Source organism: Sphaeramia orbicularis, chromosome 14 (genome assembly GCF_902148855.1).
Source record: "Sphaeramia orbicularis chromosome 14, fSphaOr1.1, whole genome shotgun sequence".
NCBI classification, from domain to species: Eukaryota; Metazoa; Chordata; class Actinopteri; order Kurtiformes; family Apogonidae; genus Sphaeramia; species Sphaeramia orbicularis.
The window spans coordinates 33,162,489-33,183,448 of record NC_043970.1 but is presented as its reverse complement, the minus strand read 5'-3'; the positions used below and the strand labels follow the sequence as shown (position 1 = coordinate 33,183,448).

Below are 20,960 nucleotides of genomic sequence, written 5' to 3'. Positions count from 1 at the left end.
CCAACACGTACCATTTCCATACAGCCTCAGTGTTTGTTTTTTTTCCCCATCAGCAATAACAAATCACACCAAAGGAGAAAATAACAATACAAGTGAATTCAGTTTTAGGTACGTAAGCACGCACCATTCAACTGACCAAGCCGAACCAGTGCAGAGCCAACTGGTCTTTACTGTTTAAGTTGCAATATTCAGTATTTGTTTTATCATTTAAAAAAAAATGGAAAGACCAAAACCCTGATGGAGCCTGTGTAGTATGCCTTATTCTATGTGTTTTTACAGGATTTACAATAAATACATACAGTATTTTCATGTACCACAGTGTGTGTTTTGAGTCAGGCCAGTACTCCAGAGTAAATCCAAGAATTCCATTCAACATTTCTACTGTTCCACCCTTTTTGATACATAAAAGGGAAAAAAAAAAAACACTAACGGCAATTAGAGCTTAAACACAAGTGATAGAGGAAGAAAACATGGCTCTGTTTGTTTGGAAAGGTGTTATTGTCACAATGCTAGTTGGAGTAAAGAGAGGTTAACAGCTTGAAGCTGTAGCTCAGTCTGTCTCTGATTAGCGTGAAACAAGTCGACTTCTACCCAAAATGAAAAGCAGATTAAATTGGTTTTTGGAACTGATAAATCTGAGAAAGTCAAAGAAATAAAATGTATCTGGGTGAAATCATCACATGCTTAGATGCACTCTCCTTCTGCCACATATTCACGTAAAGGAGAACGGTCACAGAATATGATTTATATGAGCTGCGTTTTCTTCCAAAACTGCTCTGTGTCCAGGGGTTTCACTTAAGGGAGCCAAGTATTTGCACCAGTGACTGTTTCTAAAACAGAAGCCATGTGTAAAGATAAATAATGGCTGTGAGCAGAACATTTTAAGTTGTTTAGTGTGTGAAAGGCTGCCTGAAAGGAAAGAAGGGAGACAGAGAGCTGGTTACCTTGGGAATTTGGCTCAGGCAAAGTCTCTCTGGCAACTAAATGCATCACTGTGGTCTTCCCCAAGGGCAGTTTGAGAGCTGGCGGGGGAGAAATTGAGAGAAGATGTAAGGGTGAGTCAGTGCGCTACAGTATTTCTGACTTTACAAAGTCATACACTGGTACTTTATGACTCTCGGTAGCTTTCAGAAAATTAACCAAGCTACTGCACCAAAGAAATACACTGTACAGGAAACCATTACATCAACTAAAGGCAGAGAAGCCGCGGAGTTGATTCAAATCAATATAATAACTCCAGCTTCAAGGATGTCTTCACCGATAACACATTTTAATCACATTTACTTTAAATAAAAAAAAAAAAAACATAAATAAAAACTTGAATACATATACATATATATGTGTGTATGTGTATATGAATATATACACACACATTTATACATATATCCATTCTCCATGGTTATATGGATATTATGTGCAACTCACACCTTTGCCAGTTAATGTTTGATACAGTGAACATACCTGAACTGGTAATTAGGGGACTGGCATGCAAAAGCCTCAAACTGGTTGTAACTGGTTTAGTTCATATACTGTTCGAAAGACTTCATTCAATTTACTGCAGTTTTTTACATGTTGTATTAATTCACATGCTCTGTGATTATTAGATAAATCTGCTTCCACTGTACTTATTTGTATTTACCTGTTATTAATACGCTGACTTTTGCAGCTCTGGCAAACATTCAGTTCTCATTACACAAATTGAAAATGGGACTTAAAACAGGTGAATGGAAACACGCTCAGTTTATGGTTTTCTCAAAGTGCCTGGACATGGAAATAAACACCACCCACTGTGATGAGATTTCTGTCAGTCGAGCTTCAAACACTTAAAATGTCCTTTCTAATGTTAAAATAACTTGCACTTATCAGCAGATGCATTCAGTTGTGACACATTAAATCTTTTAGTTGCCATACTTCTACTGTTACATGCATTGGTTTATCAATCTTGTGGTTCCTAAATGCGGTTTGTGTTTGCATTTATAACCAATTTGAGTTTGGGCTGGACTTTAAGAGGATTCTTAACCAAAGATAAGGGAATTATCAGACAGTGCAGTAATGTAATGAACAACCATAACCCCATTTACTACACAAACACCAGTCAAATCAGAATTGGGTTAAGTAGACCAAAGAGCCTAAAAGCCAGGGAGAAGTGAAGCAAGCCGCCTCAAAAGAAGCCCCCCCCCACCACCACCCTCCCACACACACACCTTTTTTTTTTTCTTCTCCACTCATGGCATTCATTTTCACACCCCTCCCGCCCTCCTCCCTTTCTTTCTCTCTCTTCCTTGTGCTGCCTGAGGTCTACTCAAACGCCAGTCTTGCCCCTTTCCTGACAGTCTCTTTCCTCTCTTTTTCTCTATTTCCTCTCTCCTCCCTCGCTTCGTCAAAGCAGGCTTGTCCAGGGCACTGAGGTACCTCTGTTCTGCGGCTCAGGAAAAAGATGAGAACAGCAAAGAACTTTCCAGCAACACACTGCTGTGATTTTAGTGTGCATGTGCATGAGAGCATGAAGGGTGTTTTTTTTTTTTTTTTTTGGGTGTACTTTCTAGTGCAAGTGGGTGTGTGTTAGTATGCTTTCTCACCTCCTAGTGTTACGTTGCCGTGTAGAAAGCGGCCCTGGTAGATCAGCCTCAGGATGTTAGGACTGCTGACCTGCTCTTCCTCCCAGTCTGAAACAAAAAAAGGGTGGAGACGGATGGAAAGCAGAGTTAAAGAGAAAAAACAAAGTGGAGAAAGACCTTTATATACCAACTTTTCAACATACGTCTGTGTTGTTTTCTCCTATTTTTTCATTCACAGTTTTGTCTTAATTTCCAATGCTTTTACAGAAAGCCTGGACTGAAGTGTTTTATGAATGTTTTGAGAGAGTTTAGGGAAATTAGACATAAAAATGTATTTGTTAAGTCTGTTAAGTTGATTGAAAAAAAAACAAGACTGCCTGAATATTGAAGAGTCAATCTGTAATAAATTTAAAATAAATCAGTTCTTTCATGGTTAAAGGTCTCCAGCAGTGTAGCAAATTAAAAATAAATCACTTCTTGCATGGTTAAGATCACTAACAACTACAGAGAAGATGTTTAAAGCTGTTTTATGGATTTTATTTGATATCCTTTCATGCAGAATGTATAATATGTGGGTTTTGCGGGATGCATTATAGAATGTAAGAAAGAGTAAAAGCCAGAGAAGAACACTAGGTGTGGCTTGGGAAGAGTCGAAGACAGAAACTAAGGCAATAAATGAGAGGGAAAACAGCGGGGGGAGTTGCACAGCAGCAGAGTCTGGCCACCAGATGTTTGTGATCTGGCTACAGTTAACGGAGGGTGTTGGTGTTGAATGCCTGGTTTGGGTCTCACAGGGTTCAGATCCGTTGTCTGTGAGGAACACGGGGTGCCTCCAAAAATGACCCCGAGTATAAAAAGGTGATTTATACTCTTGCAAGTGCTTCAGGCTTCCTTACATCCGCTACAATGGGATGTTCAGTTGTAACACGTCAGAACAGGCTGTAGTCGGTTCAGATTTTAAGGTGGTGCTGGGTTAGGTCAGCAGTACAGCAGTATCAAGATGGTGGAGCGGTACTTTGGGAGTGGGTGTATTACAGAAGAGAGGTGGCTGTACATGATCCCACATTCCTATACGCAATGATAACCAGGCTGGAAGGAGACGGCACTCTAATTACCTACACCAAAGACTCACACATTCCCACAGTGTTATACAGACCTACATGTAAGTAATTAGCAGTGGGTTTGAACATGAAACTCCACCTTGTAGAAACTACAGCGCAGATAAATCAGATTATTTGGTTTCCATGTAAACATTAGCCGCTAAATTTTCAGCAAATACTGTAAAGCAGAGACAGTACAGCTGTGCTTGTATAATAGTGTGATTTATAACTAGATACCACAACATGTGTCCGTATTATCTATGTGCAGACTGTGGGAAAACAGTAAACACTCCAATATATATTAATAAACCCACATACCAAAAGATGGTCAATGTTTATATTTTACCGTTAACATGAAGCAGACACGTAAGTAACATGACTCAGGCGTACAGTTTCCTATCTTTACTCAAAAGGGTGGAGTGTGTTATGTTAGCTTGTATTATCAGTCTACACATGCAAAATCAGGGAAGGCTTTGCGTTCGAGCCAGCGACAAACCATAACATTGCTGGTTTGATTCCCAGCCTGAGTGACCTTTGCTTTTGCATTTTTTATGTCAGTCCCTTCTCTTCTTTCTGTACAACTTTCAGACGAAGGCACAAAAGGCCCCAAAACACAGATCTGTAGATCTGAAAACAAAAATAAAGATGAACTACAAGCAAGCCCTTTTAAGTGTCAATTATCTCATATAAAAATGCAGCTTTAACTTCTGTAAAGGCAACATAGGTGAAGAAATGCACGTGTATTAATAGCTCTTTTTTTTTGTTTTTTTCTTTTCTGGTGTGTGAACAGATTGTATTGTACCTTAACATGAGCATCTTCCCTGACTTTTTCAAACATTTACATCCATAATAACTGTCTGTATACATATTATATGTAGAAAAAGAGAGTTGGATTTTCCTAAAAAATCCAAACAGTGACATTTATTCTCACTCTTGAGTACTTTAAATTCCTTTTTGTGCTCCCCTGTACAACTAACCATTCCAAAGTAGAGTTAACCAACATCAACAAACAAAAGGCTCTGAGCACAAAACAGACTTCAACACAAACTTCACAAATGCCACTTATTGAACCTTCACAGAAAGAGTCAGGCTTTGAATTTCTTGACGTGTGAATCAAAAGTACAAAAATGCTCATGAACACAAAGAAATAGAAAAAGCAGAAAATTCTGTCATTTTAAGTCAAGTTTTCCTGAATTTATACTTTGAAGCAAAAGCATAAACATTGAAAAATACGACAATAATTTACCTCTGACTACCGTGGCTGCTGTTATTCGTTCTTTTTGTGTCTAAGTGCAGTTACTCACCCATCGGCCAGTTGTCGTACACGTGTTTGGCGATGTCCGCTGCAGAGTCATTGGGAGAGAACAGGAATTCTTTCGTCTTCCCGCTGACTAAAATGAGCCGCAGGTTTATCTGTAACACACACACACAAAAAAGGCGAGGATGAGTTTGTGTGAAACATCAAAAAGACCATCATCTAAACAACGGCTGCGCATTTCACATTAAACACAGTGGAATCAGGAAGCACACAAGTTGAAGTTGGGTAATTTAATCGGAAACAGGAGAAGGATGTGAGGACCCTGAGGAGCGTCCTTCCGCAGGATCAACTCCCATCTGTCTCTCCAATTTCCTCTTTGCTTTTCTCTCATCCCTTTTAACTCTGCTTTTCCCGTTTCCCACTTCGGTCATATCTCATCTTCCCACGTTTATTGTAACGCTTCGGAAACAGACACTGTTATACTGTATTCTTTTGTCACAAGTAACTGCACATTAGAGAGCATATCCCTGTTTCGTCAACTCGCTGTTTTCCCTCACTTATCCTCTTACGGCTGACCGCTTTTGCCAACTGCATTTTTACTGCCATTTGTATTTTGGATTGCACTTTTACTGCTAATTTCCTGGATATGAGCACACTCTTTAAACCCTCTGGCGAACACTTTATTTATGAGCATGAACAGTGGAGTTGGTTTGGAATAATAAAAGCTGTTAGGAGTTGCCACCTGCCCCAAATAGTTTACTCTTGAAATGTTGCCACCAGTAGTCAGTGATCACAGCCAAACATAACAAAAAAAATGACTTATATACTGTGAGACTTTTTTGCTTCTAGCAGGAAACTACTCTTTTCCACACTGCATCTACAAGGAGGTCCTGTCCACCCCTATTTAAGGTGATCGGAGTAAACGAAATATTCAGAAATCTGTCTTTACGTCATATTTTGGTCTTTGCCTCTCTTCTATTTTTTTTTAATATTATTTTATGATACTTTTTCTGATGTGGAAAAAGTAAAGGAGACTCTCAAAATTGGTGCTACCTTCGGAAACCACCTATTGCCACCTAGCTGTCGTAATATATAAAATATAAAGTAAATGAACATGGAATATTAGAAACAGGTCTTCAGTCTTTGTTTACCTGTGGTGTTTAATTCCATTTAAAAATCAACATAATTGAACTTCATAAACAGTCAACTACTGCAAGTGTTTTTTGCTACTTCTGTTGTATACAGTGTATATGTATAATATAATAAAATAATTGCTTGTTATGAAATAGCTCGGTTCTTGAGTTCACATTTACAGGAAAAAAAAAACTGATTAAAATTATGAATTGTCCATAACACACAAAACTGTGTAGAAAGCAGGAAGTAATGTCATTTAAAAAATTTTTAAAAAAAAGAATACAAAAGCAAAGTTATAATTAGCAATCAATAAAATATAAACTCTAATCAAACTGATTTACACCAAAGAAATCCAATAGTTTTCTCCCCAGTGTTAATCGTTTTAGAAAAAAATAGATTTGAACCATATGGGACTATTAATAAACACAAATATTCTTTCCTGTTGGGCTGAGCGACCTGACCAATAGATTATATGATTATATTTTCAGGTAGAATCCTGATCCATAATCTGAATCACAATTTTCTCGGCTGAATTACAACCGATCTACAGTACAAGACATTTTTCCGGAGACTTTCGTGAGTGTAATGCTGTTTGTTATTGTATGACTTGAAATTCTGCATTGTTGAATTAATTACCACATATGGGCACTTCATTTGTTCTATTGGAGTTGATTCAAAAACAGTTTTACACTCCACTGTAGTTCTAAAGCATCTGCGTGGATCAGACTCACTGCACATTAGAGTACAGAAACCAGACCAGACAATCACAGACTCACAGTAACTCTATCATTATTTATTCCACAGAAGCAAAACAACACATTAAACAAATTCTGAAAGTTAATGTGGCCTAAATTTGAACAGTTTAGCGTGGATAGACGCTAAAGTATCACAATAAATGGACTGAAATAAAGTCACTGGCCTAGTGACCTGTGTTTGTACTGTCTGTAAAATCCAGTAATTACACTGATAAACAGGTCATTTAGAACAAATGTTAGCTGCGTAGGAAATCGTTGACTACGCTGTTATTTATTTTTTATGACACCATGTGTATGATTGCATCAGAGTAGATCACATTGCAAAATAAGAACAATCACAATCCAAAATGGTGAGATCACCCAGCCCTTTATGCCTTTTCAGCTCCTGTAAATGAAGATTTCCCTGGTAATACATGAAAAACTAACATGAAAATTAATTAAAGCTGAAATCTGTAAATTCCTACTTATATATTTGTGAAAATAACTAATTCTAAACTTAAATCAAAACCAAACTCAGGACTAATAAAATTAAATAAGACATATTGCAATTCTACTCCTATGTAAATATGTGTGTAGCCTAGTTTCATTACTTACTACTATTATTTTTATATTGTTGTATTTTGCTCTCTTTATGCATGCACATTTTTTTCTTGCACTTTATTCTGTTGCTGCCTTGACCAGTAACTTTCCCTGTTGTGGAATCAATAAACTCTTGTCTAATCTATAGGATGTGAGGTTCCGGGTGATTGGCTCTTCTATACATTTACTGCATCAGTATATGTATATTTGATCTGTCCTGGTTGTACTTTTAAAACAAGCCAAATGGAGATGAATCATTGTACTGCTGGACAGACACTGGCACTGTGTGTGTTTAACACTGGTACATTGTGCCTTTAAGACTGAGAGCAAAGGTCCGTCTGTGTGTGCTTTCCTTTGCTTACTGTATGTATGTGTGAGTGTGTGTGTGCACTGAGCGTGTGGCACAAGCACGTGTGCGTCATTGTATCTAGTGCACTCCCATGTGCCGAGCGTCTGTTAGCCCTTAGCCCTCCACATCTTCACGGCACCCACCCCCAACTTTGCAGAGCGACACACATTTATACGTAAACACACACTCACTCACTCCGAGCCGGCTGCGGTGATGTAACACAGCTAACACCGGCGGATTGAAACAGAGATCTCTGTAAGCACGTTATCGAATCAGCTTATAGGTTTAAAGATTGGAAAGCCATACAGAGACATATACACACCAGCCTCTATATATAAAACAGTCCATACACAGAGCGATAATCGGAAAAAAGCATGATTTAACCCCAGCTTTGACCTGACAAACATACACAGATCCACAGAGATCACATGTATATGATACTTGTGAGATCCAGATCGGAGGAGTTGGTTTAAATCAACTGTCACTGTTTGTATGTAGGAGTTTCTAAAAAACCAAAAAACTAACTTACAGGGAATATGAATGACACCCTGAATGTGCTGAACATATAATGAGGGGGAAAAAAGCACAGAGAGACCCTTAAGGATAAGAAAAGTCTTGCTCCTTCTTGACTGAACACCTGGCAGTTACCATGGTGTCTCCATGACGACAGCCAGTGGTGGGTGGCTTAACCTGATAACACCTACATGATAGCATGCACCCCCTTCTCCCTCTTTTCGACCGTGTCACATCATATTGTCTTATGCTCCTCTGCATATCCCCTCCTCCCCCAGTCTGTCCATCTCCCAGTGTACAGTGGAGGAATGTACAAGGCCAGAATAACAAGAGATGCTGTGTTAGCTTCAGTTAAACACAGCAAACTCAGGCCTGCTGGCTTTATCATCACAATACACATCGTTCAGTCTTCTTCTGTTTGCACCTCCACCTTTCCTTCCTTCTTTTATCTCTCTATCCTCGCAGGTCACTTGAACTCTGTCTTCGTTGCAATGGAAATGAAAATCCTGAACACGTGAAGCAGAGGAGCATAACTTACAATGAAGCCCTGCTATGATGAGGCTTTTTTTCCCCATTTGCTGTTGTGATATGGTGATAGAAAAATGTGTCACTTCATAAATTATGCTGTATTGTATGTGTAAACACCTCAAAACTCAATTCAAAGGAACATCGCAGCTGTTCTATTCAATCCAATTTTTATTTATACAGCTCAATATAACACACCTCAATGGGCTTTACATTCTGCACAATATATAGCACAGTCTGTCCTTCAACCCCTAAAAACTGGAGGAGGAGGTGTGTGTGTGCAGAAATGTACACATTTGCAAAAATAACATATAGAGAAAAACATTTACACGTGTACAGTAAATCAATATTGTTGACTTGAAAAGGAACATTGTTGGTTTTTCCTTGCTTGTTTTGCTCTTAATACTGATTTTTCTTGCTTTCATCGAGTTCATCCTCTGCTCTCATTTAAACTCAATCAAGGTCTTGGTCCCCCCCCCAAATCTTACTCCCAGAGGGTTACTGTGCTATCGCCTCCACACAGGAGCTGGTAATAAACTTTCATATCCAGCTCAGGGAAGCATATTCAATTACAATCTATCCTATGTTACAAATACAACAGCTCCAGGTATGTGAGAGCAGCGCTTCATGCATTCATGCATCAACATCCTTATACACACATGTACCCGTGGGCGAATAGTCACTTATGCAGAACACACAGCCTACGACTAGTCCCACTCTGAGCTCAGGATGTCAGAGATCATTTCTACAAAAGCTCCACCAGTTTTGCTGGGCTTGAGGAGGGACCGGGAGAAGCGGCGCACTGAGCATGTTTTGTTTGCCGACGCCTGGATGTAAAAGTACTTTGGTCTCAGGGAAACATCTGAATGCAGCATCTTTTATTCCTAACAGTGGTGACGAGAGCCTCCGCTGCGGACCAGACACACTTAGACACACTCGAAACTACAGTAATGCAACCCTTCTGCCAAGTAGTGCTATGGTGTAAACATGTGAAGTAAGCAGGCCCTCTTGGCTAAACACTGTTTGCAGACAGTGGAGAGCAGGATATTCAATGCCATCTATAATTATTCCTCCCCGAGTACCATTCTCAAATCTTCCTCAAGGCTGTGTTGCGTAGTGCGCATCTATGTGTTTATGTGTACCTTGTGTTTATAAGTGCATTAAAGCGTATTGCTGCTCTTTAGCCCTTCTGCAGCAGTCAACAAATTACAGAGTGGGAAGCCTTCCTGTGGGAATATATTAGAGTAGTTTCATACACAGTCTGAGCAGTAAGGTTAGCCGCTGCTGTCAATGTGGATTCCTGACTGAATGAATGAATTTAAGAGACGAAAGAAGGTGGGTGATTACAAAAACTGCGGTCTGCTGAAAACAAGCCAGATGGATCCGTCCGTCTGCATGCTTTAACTTAGCCCATTAAATCTGGAGGCAATTCCGCCAGAATTCAACTGTAAACTCAAAGAATGCAGCGGCGCAGTTTTAAAAGAATATAATTTATCGATAATTACTCCGTGCTTTCCTTTTGGGTCTGTGCCTTCAGGCTGTCGATACATTAAAATGAACGTAAACAACTACAAAGTACCAGGGTGAGTTGTGGCTTGTTGGACAAATGGTGAACAAACTGCAAAAGAAAGAAAAGAAAATATCTCCCAGAAAGACAGACTTTTTTTTAATTAGTCAAATCTGAGTAAATAAAAGAGCTTTTTATAAGATCTCAGCAAAGCCTGCGAAATGTGATTTACATAAAGACTTGCTGCAATTATCAGCCCATATTTGCACCCTAATTCTGTCAAGGAACCATTGTTTTCTTTAATTAAAAACACACTGAAAGAGGCTTTTATTATGTGATGGAACTACAGGCTGAATGCCTGTATCAGCATTAAAAGCTGCAGCTTGACTTCCACAAAATTTACAACTACATGCAAGCTCAGAGGAAAATCTACTCCAAATAGCCTCATTTTGAGTTCACGCTATTAATACAATATTATAAATTGAGAGTTTCTTGGTTTGTGTGAGTTCATTTCTTTGTGTGCACACACAAACACAGACAGAGTGGTTACATAACAGCAGCTGACTGATGATAGTGTGATACAAGAAACAAAGCCGAAGGCGAGGATTTGTAATCTCAGTGTCTGTGAGTGTGTGTGTCTAACAGAGTTGGGGGTAGTGCATAAGGCTCTAATGTTCAATGGAATCTAATGAGGACATTTTGCATCTATAATTCAGTGACGCAGTTTGTTGTCACTTTTATTGTTCCTTCTTCAACTGGTGGCCACCTTCTAAATGTTTATTTTAACACCCAACAGCTCATTTGTTGGACAAAAAAATGTAACAGCTGAGGATACCAGCTGGCTATTTTCTCCTGGAAAAGAGCAGGAGTACATCACAAGAAAAGCAGAGGGCAAAATAGAAGCCCTTGGAAAAGGTGAAAATTCTGCTGCGTCATTTAAGACCACAAAGGGAGTGAGATGGTCCTAAAAAACACCCTGATTCTGCAGCTCCCTGAAACCATCAGCTTCACTCCAGAAATGTGTTTCTTTTCACAAGCAGGACCTAAAACTGAAATAAAGTCTGATATCTCTGGTGTGTTTCGATTAACTGACATATTTTAACACCATCCATACTCCAAGTAAATGAGCAAATATGGAATAAATTATTCCACATTGTACTGAATCAGAGGTGAAAAGTAAAATAAAAACCTACTCTCAATGTCTGACACAATGTGATTTTTTTAGGACCAAAACAAACTATTATTTTCTTACTGAACTGATTAGTTGTTTGGTCCATAAAATGTCAGAAAATGGTGACAGATATCGAATAATAGGCTATTTCCCAAAGCCCTCTATGATGTCCAAGGCCAAAGATATTCAGTTTACTGTCAGAGAGGAGGAAAAGAAACAGAAAATAAACAAACATAAGAAGCTGGATTCACAAAACTCTTGACAAAAAATTACACAAACAGATCAAAATTGTGATGTGACTAATTTCCAAGTCAACAGCTCATAAAGGAATTCATTCCATCAGAGTAGCTTTCACCATCTTATTTTTTACTCACTATTTATTCACCATTTCAGTTTGTGTAGGTTTGTTTTTATAGCTTTAAGGATGTGTTTTCTCTGTGTTTATTTTCATCTTCAGGGCTTATGATTTCTTCACTGTTTTCTCTGTTTTGGTTATGTAAAAACGTGCTACAAAAACTAAGTTACTAAATAAAGCTTGGAAGTACAGTAGCTCTAATGTGAAGACACATAACCATATGCGTGGAGAGTATAAACATTTGCATCACTCTGGTCTGCTGAGGGATGTAACAGAGCTTTCCAATGCAGCACACATCTAGAAATAAACAGCAGGACCTTGACCTACCTGCAGTTTGCTTATTATTAACCTAACCACCTTTATACAGTATTATCTTTAAAGGCCTCTGCGTCATAGATTGTTTTTGACCTACTTTATCAGAGCCTTGTGATGCACGATGCATACAGTATTCAAACATCAGATGAGTATACGGCACAGTACTGAAAACTGTACAATAGGTCAAAGACAGAATCGGGAAGGACAGGATAAAGAGAAAAATAAAGGTTTGTGTACAGCCTGAGTCAGACATGCTGACAGAAAAGGTCAGTCTGAGATGGAACAATGGGTGCCTGAATCTGATCTTGTCTTTTTTGCTGTTACACAACAAAGCTCCAGCCAAACAATCTGACTTGTCAAAATTCATTCCAACGCCGCTGATTATGCCTACAGTCATGCTCTGCTGGTTGCCATGCCAACACTTGTGAAAAGCAAGGAGCTAGTTAGTCGACTATTCTCCTGCTTTTTCTGTTCTAGGCACATGTACCCACTGCACAAAGTGATTCTCACTGTATAAAAGCTTTTCCACTGTTATGCCATTTGCTGTACGGATGCTAAGTTGCAATAGATTCGTTCTTATCTTTAGTATTTTCAGCTCTGCGTAAACTAACAGCATTCTGCACTTTAACAGGCTCTTAAGCTTAGATCAAAGCTGACTTTTCAATCCCTATTACAAACCTTATCAGTGTGCACAGGCTAAAAGAAATTCTAGACTTTACGGCACCATTAAGGATCCTTTAAATGCCCATATACATGCAAATATAATCTGTTTATCACAAGCTGTCAGCCATAGAAGAGGACACAATGCAGTACCTAGTTGATCAAACAAGAATACCTCAAACCTCATTAATCTGCGGATCTCCAGCATTCCAAAAGATAGCCGAGCGAGTCAAGCAAGTCATCAAATGGAAGAAAGATCATGTTTAAACTAGATGTACTTTCCACTAACGACAAGCAGAAAACAATACAACCACAAGTACACAGGAAAACACGATTTAAAACCACCAGGATGTCTCAACCTACATCCTTTATGTATGTGATAGTCCATGGAAAGATTCAATACAAAAAAAAACCAACAAAAAAAAAAAAGTGTGCGCATTCTTTGGTGAATGAATAGGAGTAAACATTGGGAACAGTGTTTACTCCCACTAAATGCTTTTGCGAATTAAAAAATGACAACATTTTCACAGACGTCCTTCCCAGATAACAGCTGCACTGCTCCTTTGGAACAGAAATGATCACTCAGCATAGATATATGAACAACAGGCACTTTTTTTTAATGATTCAAGGATTTGTTTCAGCATTACAGTTAGAAATTTTGCATTAAATTAGGTGAAATGCAAAAAGCGATATTTAATTAAGCACCCAAGTAATGAAGTTGCTCAAAAGATAAACACCAAACTGGGTGGTTTTTTTTTTATGTGTCTGATCGAAGCTACACCATTTAAGCCGAGCTCAATTATCATTAAAAAAGAAAGACAGCAACAGTTAATCTAGAATGCATAATTGTTCTGTGATTGAAGGAGATGAGGGGATACAATGCCATAATGCTGTAATAATATAAGACAAGATGGCCTGTGCTGGGATTGAATGTTCTTCAATTTGTTGGTTGGTGACTGTAATTTAGACTGAACAGCCAAACAGTGACACATACACTTGAAATATGTGTGACCTGTGAATCCACACCTGCACCCAACGGGTCTGGGTTCAAGTCCAGGTAAAGTTATCCACTCTGGTTCCTCACACAGCAAGTGACTGGTCAATGTCTTAACATAAATATCCCTCAGGTCACAGCCCACCTTCCTGTCAGACTCCAATTTAGATCATTAATCTTTAAAGAGAGCATATAAGAGCCGACACCACAGACTTTTATCAGATACAGAAGCACTTTCTGAGATATGCTGTAACTTCCTGTGGCAGTAGTCAGCTAATGGCTGCATTACAGTTTTAATAGCACCCACAGATGAAAGTTTCTCTCCCTGACCATCACAACATGACTTTCTTTTTAAACCGCAGAAAGAAAATAGATCCTTCAGCTGTAACTGAGCCTTAAATATGCATAGTATTAAACATTTCTTTACCCTATAGAGTGCTTCAGACCTATAGTTCGTTTGCTCTCGTCTAAATCAGCGGACCAGTTCTTCAGCTTTCCATATATGAAAACCAAACTGCATCGCTAAAACCACACGAACATGTTCCCTTAAGTCAGGGGGTAGACGGTTTTGTGGTGGGAGTGAGAACATAAACATAGGTTCCTGGGGAAGGTCCTATCTGCCCACATTGGCTAAAATATCAAGAAGTTACTATTCTGAGATCAGCAACTGTTTTCTAAAAATGTCTGACTACAGGAGCCATAATCGCTCAGAATATGTAATATGTAAAACTAATAAACTGAGTAAATCTCACCACAATTGTATTACATAATACAAAAATAATCAGAATTCTCCTTGTGCTTTGGAGAATATGACTTAATCTAAAACTCAACAGCACCACAATGTCTCAGTTGATCTTTATCATATATACCTTTCATTGTGATTTCCACAATGTTTGGATTAATTGTTCAGCTCAGATCCACCACAAGCGAATCAGTCCAGTTCACGCTAATAAAGCTCTGGACTGAATTTTCCAAGTCATACACCTGACTATGACTGACTAGTATGTTCTCATCTACACCCAAACATATCAAACAGGAATCTGACTCAACTGGACTGGAAAATGCATTCAGTTTCCTCAACTTTTGTTCCTCGGAATTAGTTTTTTCACTTCTGGATGCAGAACAAGACCAATAACATACCTAAGTCCTTGTCCTCCCCTGCTCTCCATCATATGTCTCATTACTTTATTGCACCATCAAACCTCATATCGCTCTCCCAGCCTTTGCCTCTTTTGTAGCGTCATTCAAAAAAACCCTATCCTTTGATACTCTGACGTCCTCATCACAGCCAGAACCCACTCGGCTCCTCTTTCAGCTCCCTCTCCTTTCTGTGGCGAGTACGATCAGCTGTTCACTGCGCTTCCAGTCGCTGCTGTAGCTGACAGCTCCCTGCTCTCCTTCCACCCTCTTCATCATTCCCTCTCTCCCCCGTTTACGTGCAGATAACCCTTTAATCCATCAGCTGCTCCTCTCGTCTCTGCAGAAACAGGTAGAGTTCTTTCATGCTGTCACTTTACTCACACACACACACACATGCCTGTATTCCACTCTTATGACAGATGCCAACTAGGTGCTTTGATCACATGCTATCTCTTCCTCTCCACGATCAGAGCTGTCATAAGAAGCAGGTTTACTCCTCATATGGCTGCCTCTCCCTCCTATCTGTCTCTCTTCATACTTCAAAATGGCTGTTCAGCACCCCAGGGCCAAACGAATTAACATGCCAAATGCGAATCATGCCAAACCTGAAGTAACCTACTGTACTGGCAACCCCACGCCCTGATGGGACAGTGTGTGGAGGCAGCCAGATCAAAGCCATCTTTATTTGACATTACTGCGTGACAGCACAGAGTGTGGAACGTGTGATGGAGCTGGCAGACGTGATGCAGGAGCTGACGAACTGCACCGCTAGCCAGGCCCAGGAAAAGTTGGTAAGGTTACAACTCAGCTAAATGTTAAAAGAAGAGGATGTTTATCAACCGCCACCAGTGCAGCTGCCCCCATTCTGATGCTACTTCCTTCTCACATACCAAGCAAAGTCATCATGAGCAAGGTGAGAAGAGAAAAGCAAGCAGGCAACACATCAGCAAATTTGTACACTTTTGCTAGCAGGATTCGGATGGGAGTGCTCTGCCCGAATAAGGATGAATATTTCCACCCTGATAGCATGCAGCGGCAGGGTTCTCCTCCTTCACACTATCTGTGTTGAAAGTCCTTCTTAACACATGAATGAACAACCTCAGAGCTGCATGCATACCCTAAAAATGGCAAGTTACACAAGAAGTTTAATTAATAACCCTTCACCCTTATTCTAGAACAATAGTGGGGTGTGCCAGATCAATCTCCAACACAGACAAAGCACTAATGCTAAAATGACATGATAGGAGGGGACATAACCCCTCTAATGACATTTCTTTTAAGGTGCTAGATGCATTATTTAGTATTTCAAATTTCTAATATTTAAAAAAATATATATCCCCAGAGTGTTTAGAATGAAGAGATCTGAAGTTATCCTAAAGATAGCAATGTCTTGGCTTGAATTATTTCATATGCACAGTCTAGCAGATTTATGCGACCACAAGAGGGAGTAGTGAGTCACTCTGCCGGTCTCCAACGGTGAGGAAATCTAACACTAATAAGCCTGAGAAAATAATAAAAGATAGAAACATTGTTGTATTCACCACTAGACAGCACTCTAAATGAAAAGAATTGAGTTTTATGCTGAAACCATAGAGTTTGATTATCAAGGTCATAAAGGTAAAAAGTAATTATGTGATGTTATTATCTTTGCTAAGGTCACCGTTTCTTGATCCATGGTTCAGACTAAACTGTGACAGTTCTGACATTGTTTGAACGAATCCGAACAGATTTTTAGCACAGCTCTTGATCACACAAGCTGTACTATGTAGCGAAGCTAACAGAGCAATAATGCAAACTATCAGCTGATGCAGAATGTGAAAATTATAAGCCAGTGTTATTTTCACCAGATGTCAAAATAAGCATGTATGAGTTTTACTTTGAAAAAGAAAATTTGATGATACCATACTACAGATGAAAACAATGAGCTTTAGGCTATACTTTATTCAGTGAGTGATACAGTCTGTGGATACATAGCATTTATTCATTGGTGGTTTTGGTTGTGTAAGTGTGTTCTAGGTTGCAACTTCTCATTGCTTTTGAGAGGTTGGAATATCAATACTACAACCCCTTTAGTTTCATTATACGTAACTGAGCAAGTCTCAGCAGGCTGAACATCAGAGACCAACTGCAGGTGATGTAATCTGGAAACAAATACTGGAACATTCATATAAAAAGTGGATTTAATATCTCAATTGGTATCAGTGGACCAGCTGGACTTGTTAACAGTTCATTTTCCTTTGATTTACTCTCAGATAAGTTCATTTTAAACCTGGAGTCAGTGTTGGCTCAGAGCGTCAGAGAACATTTCGATCTTTGAATGAACAGAAAATGAACATGTGATTTATTATAGCTCTGACATTTGAGGTCACACACTACAGATTCCTCATTTCACTGCTGAACACAAACATAGCAGTTGCTGTAGGTGTACAGTTGCTTTTCTGTTTGCATTTGCTGATTTCACAGATAGTTTATTAAATAAACACTACACTGCACTGCAAATGAAGAAAGTCATTCTTCTAATTTATCATTAACTTATTATTTTCTGAAAATGAGATTAATATGACCCTATTTAAGTGAAGGTTTGTAATCCGAAACATGCAATTTAGCACTCAATATCCACCTGTGGTTATAAGGTAGTCACAGGTACGAGGCCGCATGCCACAACCCTGCTATCATTGACACAAAAAGGTGTCCCAGAGTTCCATTTTTCAACAAAACAGCTGCCATTCTTAGCCATCGAAGAGGTGAGCTGTTAGCGTATCTGAACAATGAAGATCAACATCAAGACAAACCTGTCATTTAAGGTGTGGCTTAAACATGAGCAACAAAAACTGATGAAGAGTATCGAGTAGAGGAATGTCAACTCCGCCCTGGCCATTGTAAAGGATAAAGGTCTTAGATTTTCCACAATTTGAGGAGTATAGTATTAAGTATGTATTAAGTGGAAAGCATCTGGAATTGTTTAACAGAAAACCACCTAAATATCAAACTTTACAGAGGATGCACGAAAGAAGACAAAAAAAAAATAAAGTAAATTTTTTTAAAAATGGGACATTCAGTGGAAGAGGAGAAAAAGTCTTGGCGCTAACGCATCCCACCATCCAAATGCTGATGCTGTACAGACGCCATGATAGTGATGACGAGGTCTGATGCTATAAGAGGCCGGAGGGAAATGCTGACACTTCTGGAGGTGAGCCTGAGGGAGCCAGGGAGGAAATGAGACAGTACGATGGGGAACAGAGAGGACTCAAAGAGGGAACAATCAAGGTCAGTGCGGGATGGCCCGGAGAGGAAGCCTGAAGGTGAACAATGTGAAAACCCACCTGATGATTTTGGCTGTCGACTAATCGCTTTGGTACCTAAACACAAGCACAAGAACATTTGGGCTGGAAACACCTACTCTGGTGTGTGTGTGTGTGTCGGGGGTGGGGTTGCTGCATTTGAAGCCGTGGACTGAGACGTGAAATTGCTCTTGTATGCTTTCAATCGATTCTCTTCCCGTCCCTCAGTCAGCGTCTAGACTATGTCCCTCTCTCCCAGTGAAGCCCAGGGCATGAGATGACATACGCAGCACGATAACAAGGTGTTTTACAGTGAAAACAACACAGATATGGCTGCAAAATTAATTTGATATGTCACTTCTGCCAGAAATATAAACTTACAATGAGCAAACCAAGTCGAAACATTTCAGCAGTGCATTTTTTTTTTTTTTTCCATAAGTGGGAAAAAAAAGCCTAAAGCTCCTAAAAGTAGCAACTCCTGGCAGACAGTAGGATTAGTCCAAAAAAATATATTGAGATTACTGTCAAGAACATTGCCATAGTGACACAAACCTAGCAGTGTTATCAAGGAAAACTTGGAGAGAGAAATGTAATGTTATGATTTTCACATATTTTTGTAGTTAGTGAATTCTTAAATAATCAAATGGTTTATGTCAGCGATATCAATTGATTGAATTTTACGTCTCATCAACCAAAACTTACAAAAATACCTCATGAATTGCTTTAGATTATGTTTGTACTCACTCTTCCAATGTCAAAATTCTGTCTGAATGTCCATTTCTATGTCATTTTCTGTCTTTTTGTATCTTTTACAGCCTTTTAGTTTTGTTGCAGCTCTTACGTAATTTTTTACCTTATGTCTTTTTTAGTCTTGTATCATTTTGAACATTTTACATTTTCCTTTATTTGATTTTTGTCTTTTTTTCACAAGGCTTCATTACATTTTTACAGCATGTCCATTTGTTAAGTAATTTTCATTTTTTGGGTCTTATACATAATTTTGGTCTCTTACAACTGAGGCCTCTAATCTGCATTTCACACACTTTGGCCAGGTTTACATTTCTAAACTCTTCCAGAGAAAATCTGTCGTCAGTTTTAATTATGAAAATTAATTCACACATCATCTTGTTGCTTTACTTCTTCATCTGCCAATTGCCAACCCAATGAAAAAAGCACCATGACCCCTTTAGGGCCTCGATACTAAGTTTAAAGAACGCACACTTAGCATAGAGAAACATTAGATATCAGCTCTATCAGTGCCTCTCATTCAAAAAGTGTGATGTTACAACCAATTGAGTGAAATCAGGTTAACATTCTGGAAGAAAAGTAGTCAAAGTGGTGTCTCAGAGTTACTTTCAGGACTACCCACTGCCAAATAACACCTCCAAACATAAAAGGCAACAATATTTACTGTTATTCTGCTCCATACAGACCATTCAGTCCCATTACACCCTGTTTAGTTTCCTCTTTCACTCTGTGATCACATACAGCCAAATTCATTATAAAGCTGTTCTCATTTACATATTTTCTATTTCTGTTGTCAGATAACAGAACAAGTATGAAATTGTAATTTAACTGCAGCACACAAAGACTGCATGTTAACCAGTAGCCTTTTTTGAAGTCATTTCCAAGCTTCTGAACTGTAGATAAAAATCTGACCATGACACGCACACACACGCTGATAACCTCCAAATGCTTAAAGAATAATCAAATAGTTAACAACTGACTATCGAATACTCCATCTCTACATGTTATGATTTGAATTTTCAATCTGTAAAGGCTATTTTTTCTGATTTCATTTAATTGTCTTTGGAGTTTTTTTTCTAAGACTGTGACATTTAAGTATGTCCTGAATCTGTATTGCCTCTCTTCAAGCCACAGGCAACCGTCCAACCTCAGAGCCCACATGTCAGGAGAATGCCGGTGTGAACGGACCACACAGAGGGCTGATGATCCCCGTCGAAGGCTTTGATGATGAGACCTCTTGTCCTTTAGCTCTTTCGTCCTTCCATTTGTTCTGCAGCCGCCGCCTCGCTTCCATCACAGGCTGTCGAACCAATGTGACTTCCTCCCCTGTGTTTTCCTGACCCCCGCTATGAGAAAACCCTGGAGTCAAGTAAAGCTCCCCCCTCCGACCCCAGACAGGAGGACAACACACTGTCTGCCCCACCCCCACCCCCGCCCCCACCCTACTCCCTGGTGGTCTCTCCGGTGGTGGGGACCTAATGCCCTGCAGCCAGGATTAGCTTGATTTGTAACCTTTCAGCTTGTCTCATCTTCACACAGCTTTTCCCTATTGCCCATATGTACAAAATAAAATATGTTATTTGTCCTGCTGGGCAGATTTTAAGCACAATTAAAACAAGCCTAGATTAGATTGAGTATTGCTGGAGTAATAAGTCAGATAATTAATTAATCACAGTTAAAATATAAATATAAATAGCAGATTCTTTTTTCTATTTCCTGTTTACTCTCAAATATTTCTACCTGTCTTTCTACATTTTGTATTTTGTATTTTTGCAGATGTAAACACTGCGATTTCCCCACAGTGGGATCAATAAAGTATCTTATCTTATCTTATCTTATCTTATCTTAAAAGGATTGTCGGCAGTCATAAAAAGTTATCCAGTTCCACATAATACAAAATTTTGGTCACCTGTTAATCTCATTTATGTCTGATGTTTACTGCAATAGTGGCTTTAGACTAATACTTTTCATTGAGAAACCAAACAAAACACTATTTTAACAGTACACAGTAGCCAGTTG

The 20,960-nt window shown here is 39.1% G+C and overlaps 1 protein-coding gene across 1 annotated transcript in view; it reads right to left on the bottom strand.

Moving 5' to 3' along the window:
- Window positions 1–20,960, bottom strand: part of ubl3a (ubiquitin-like 3a) — a 40,243-nt gene that overhangs the window by 2,808 nt on the left and 16,475 nt on the right. Inside the window, exons 2-4 of the mRNA XM_030154307.1 lie at window positions 4,963–5,071; window positions 2,580–2,666; window positions 945–1,022 (exon numbers count right to left, since the gene is read on the bottom strand). Coding sequence (XP_030010167.1) covers window positions 945–1,022; window positions 2,580–2,666; window positions 4,963–5,071 — 274 coding nt within the window. The remainder of the gene's footprint in view (window positions 1–944; window positions 1,023–2,579; window positions 2,667–4,962; window positions 5,072–20,960) is intronic.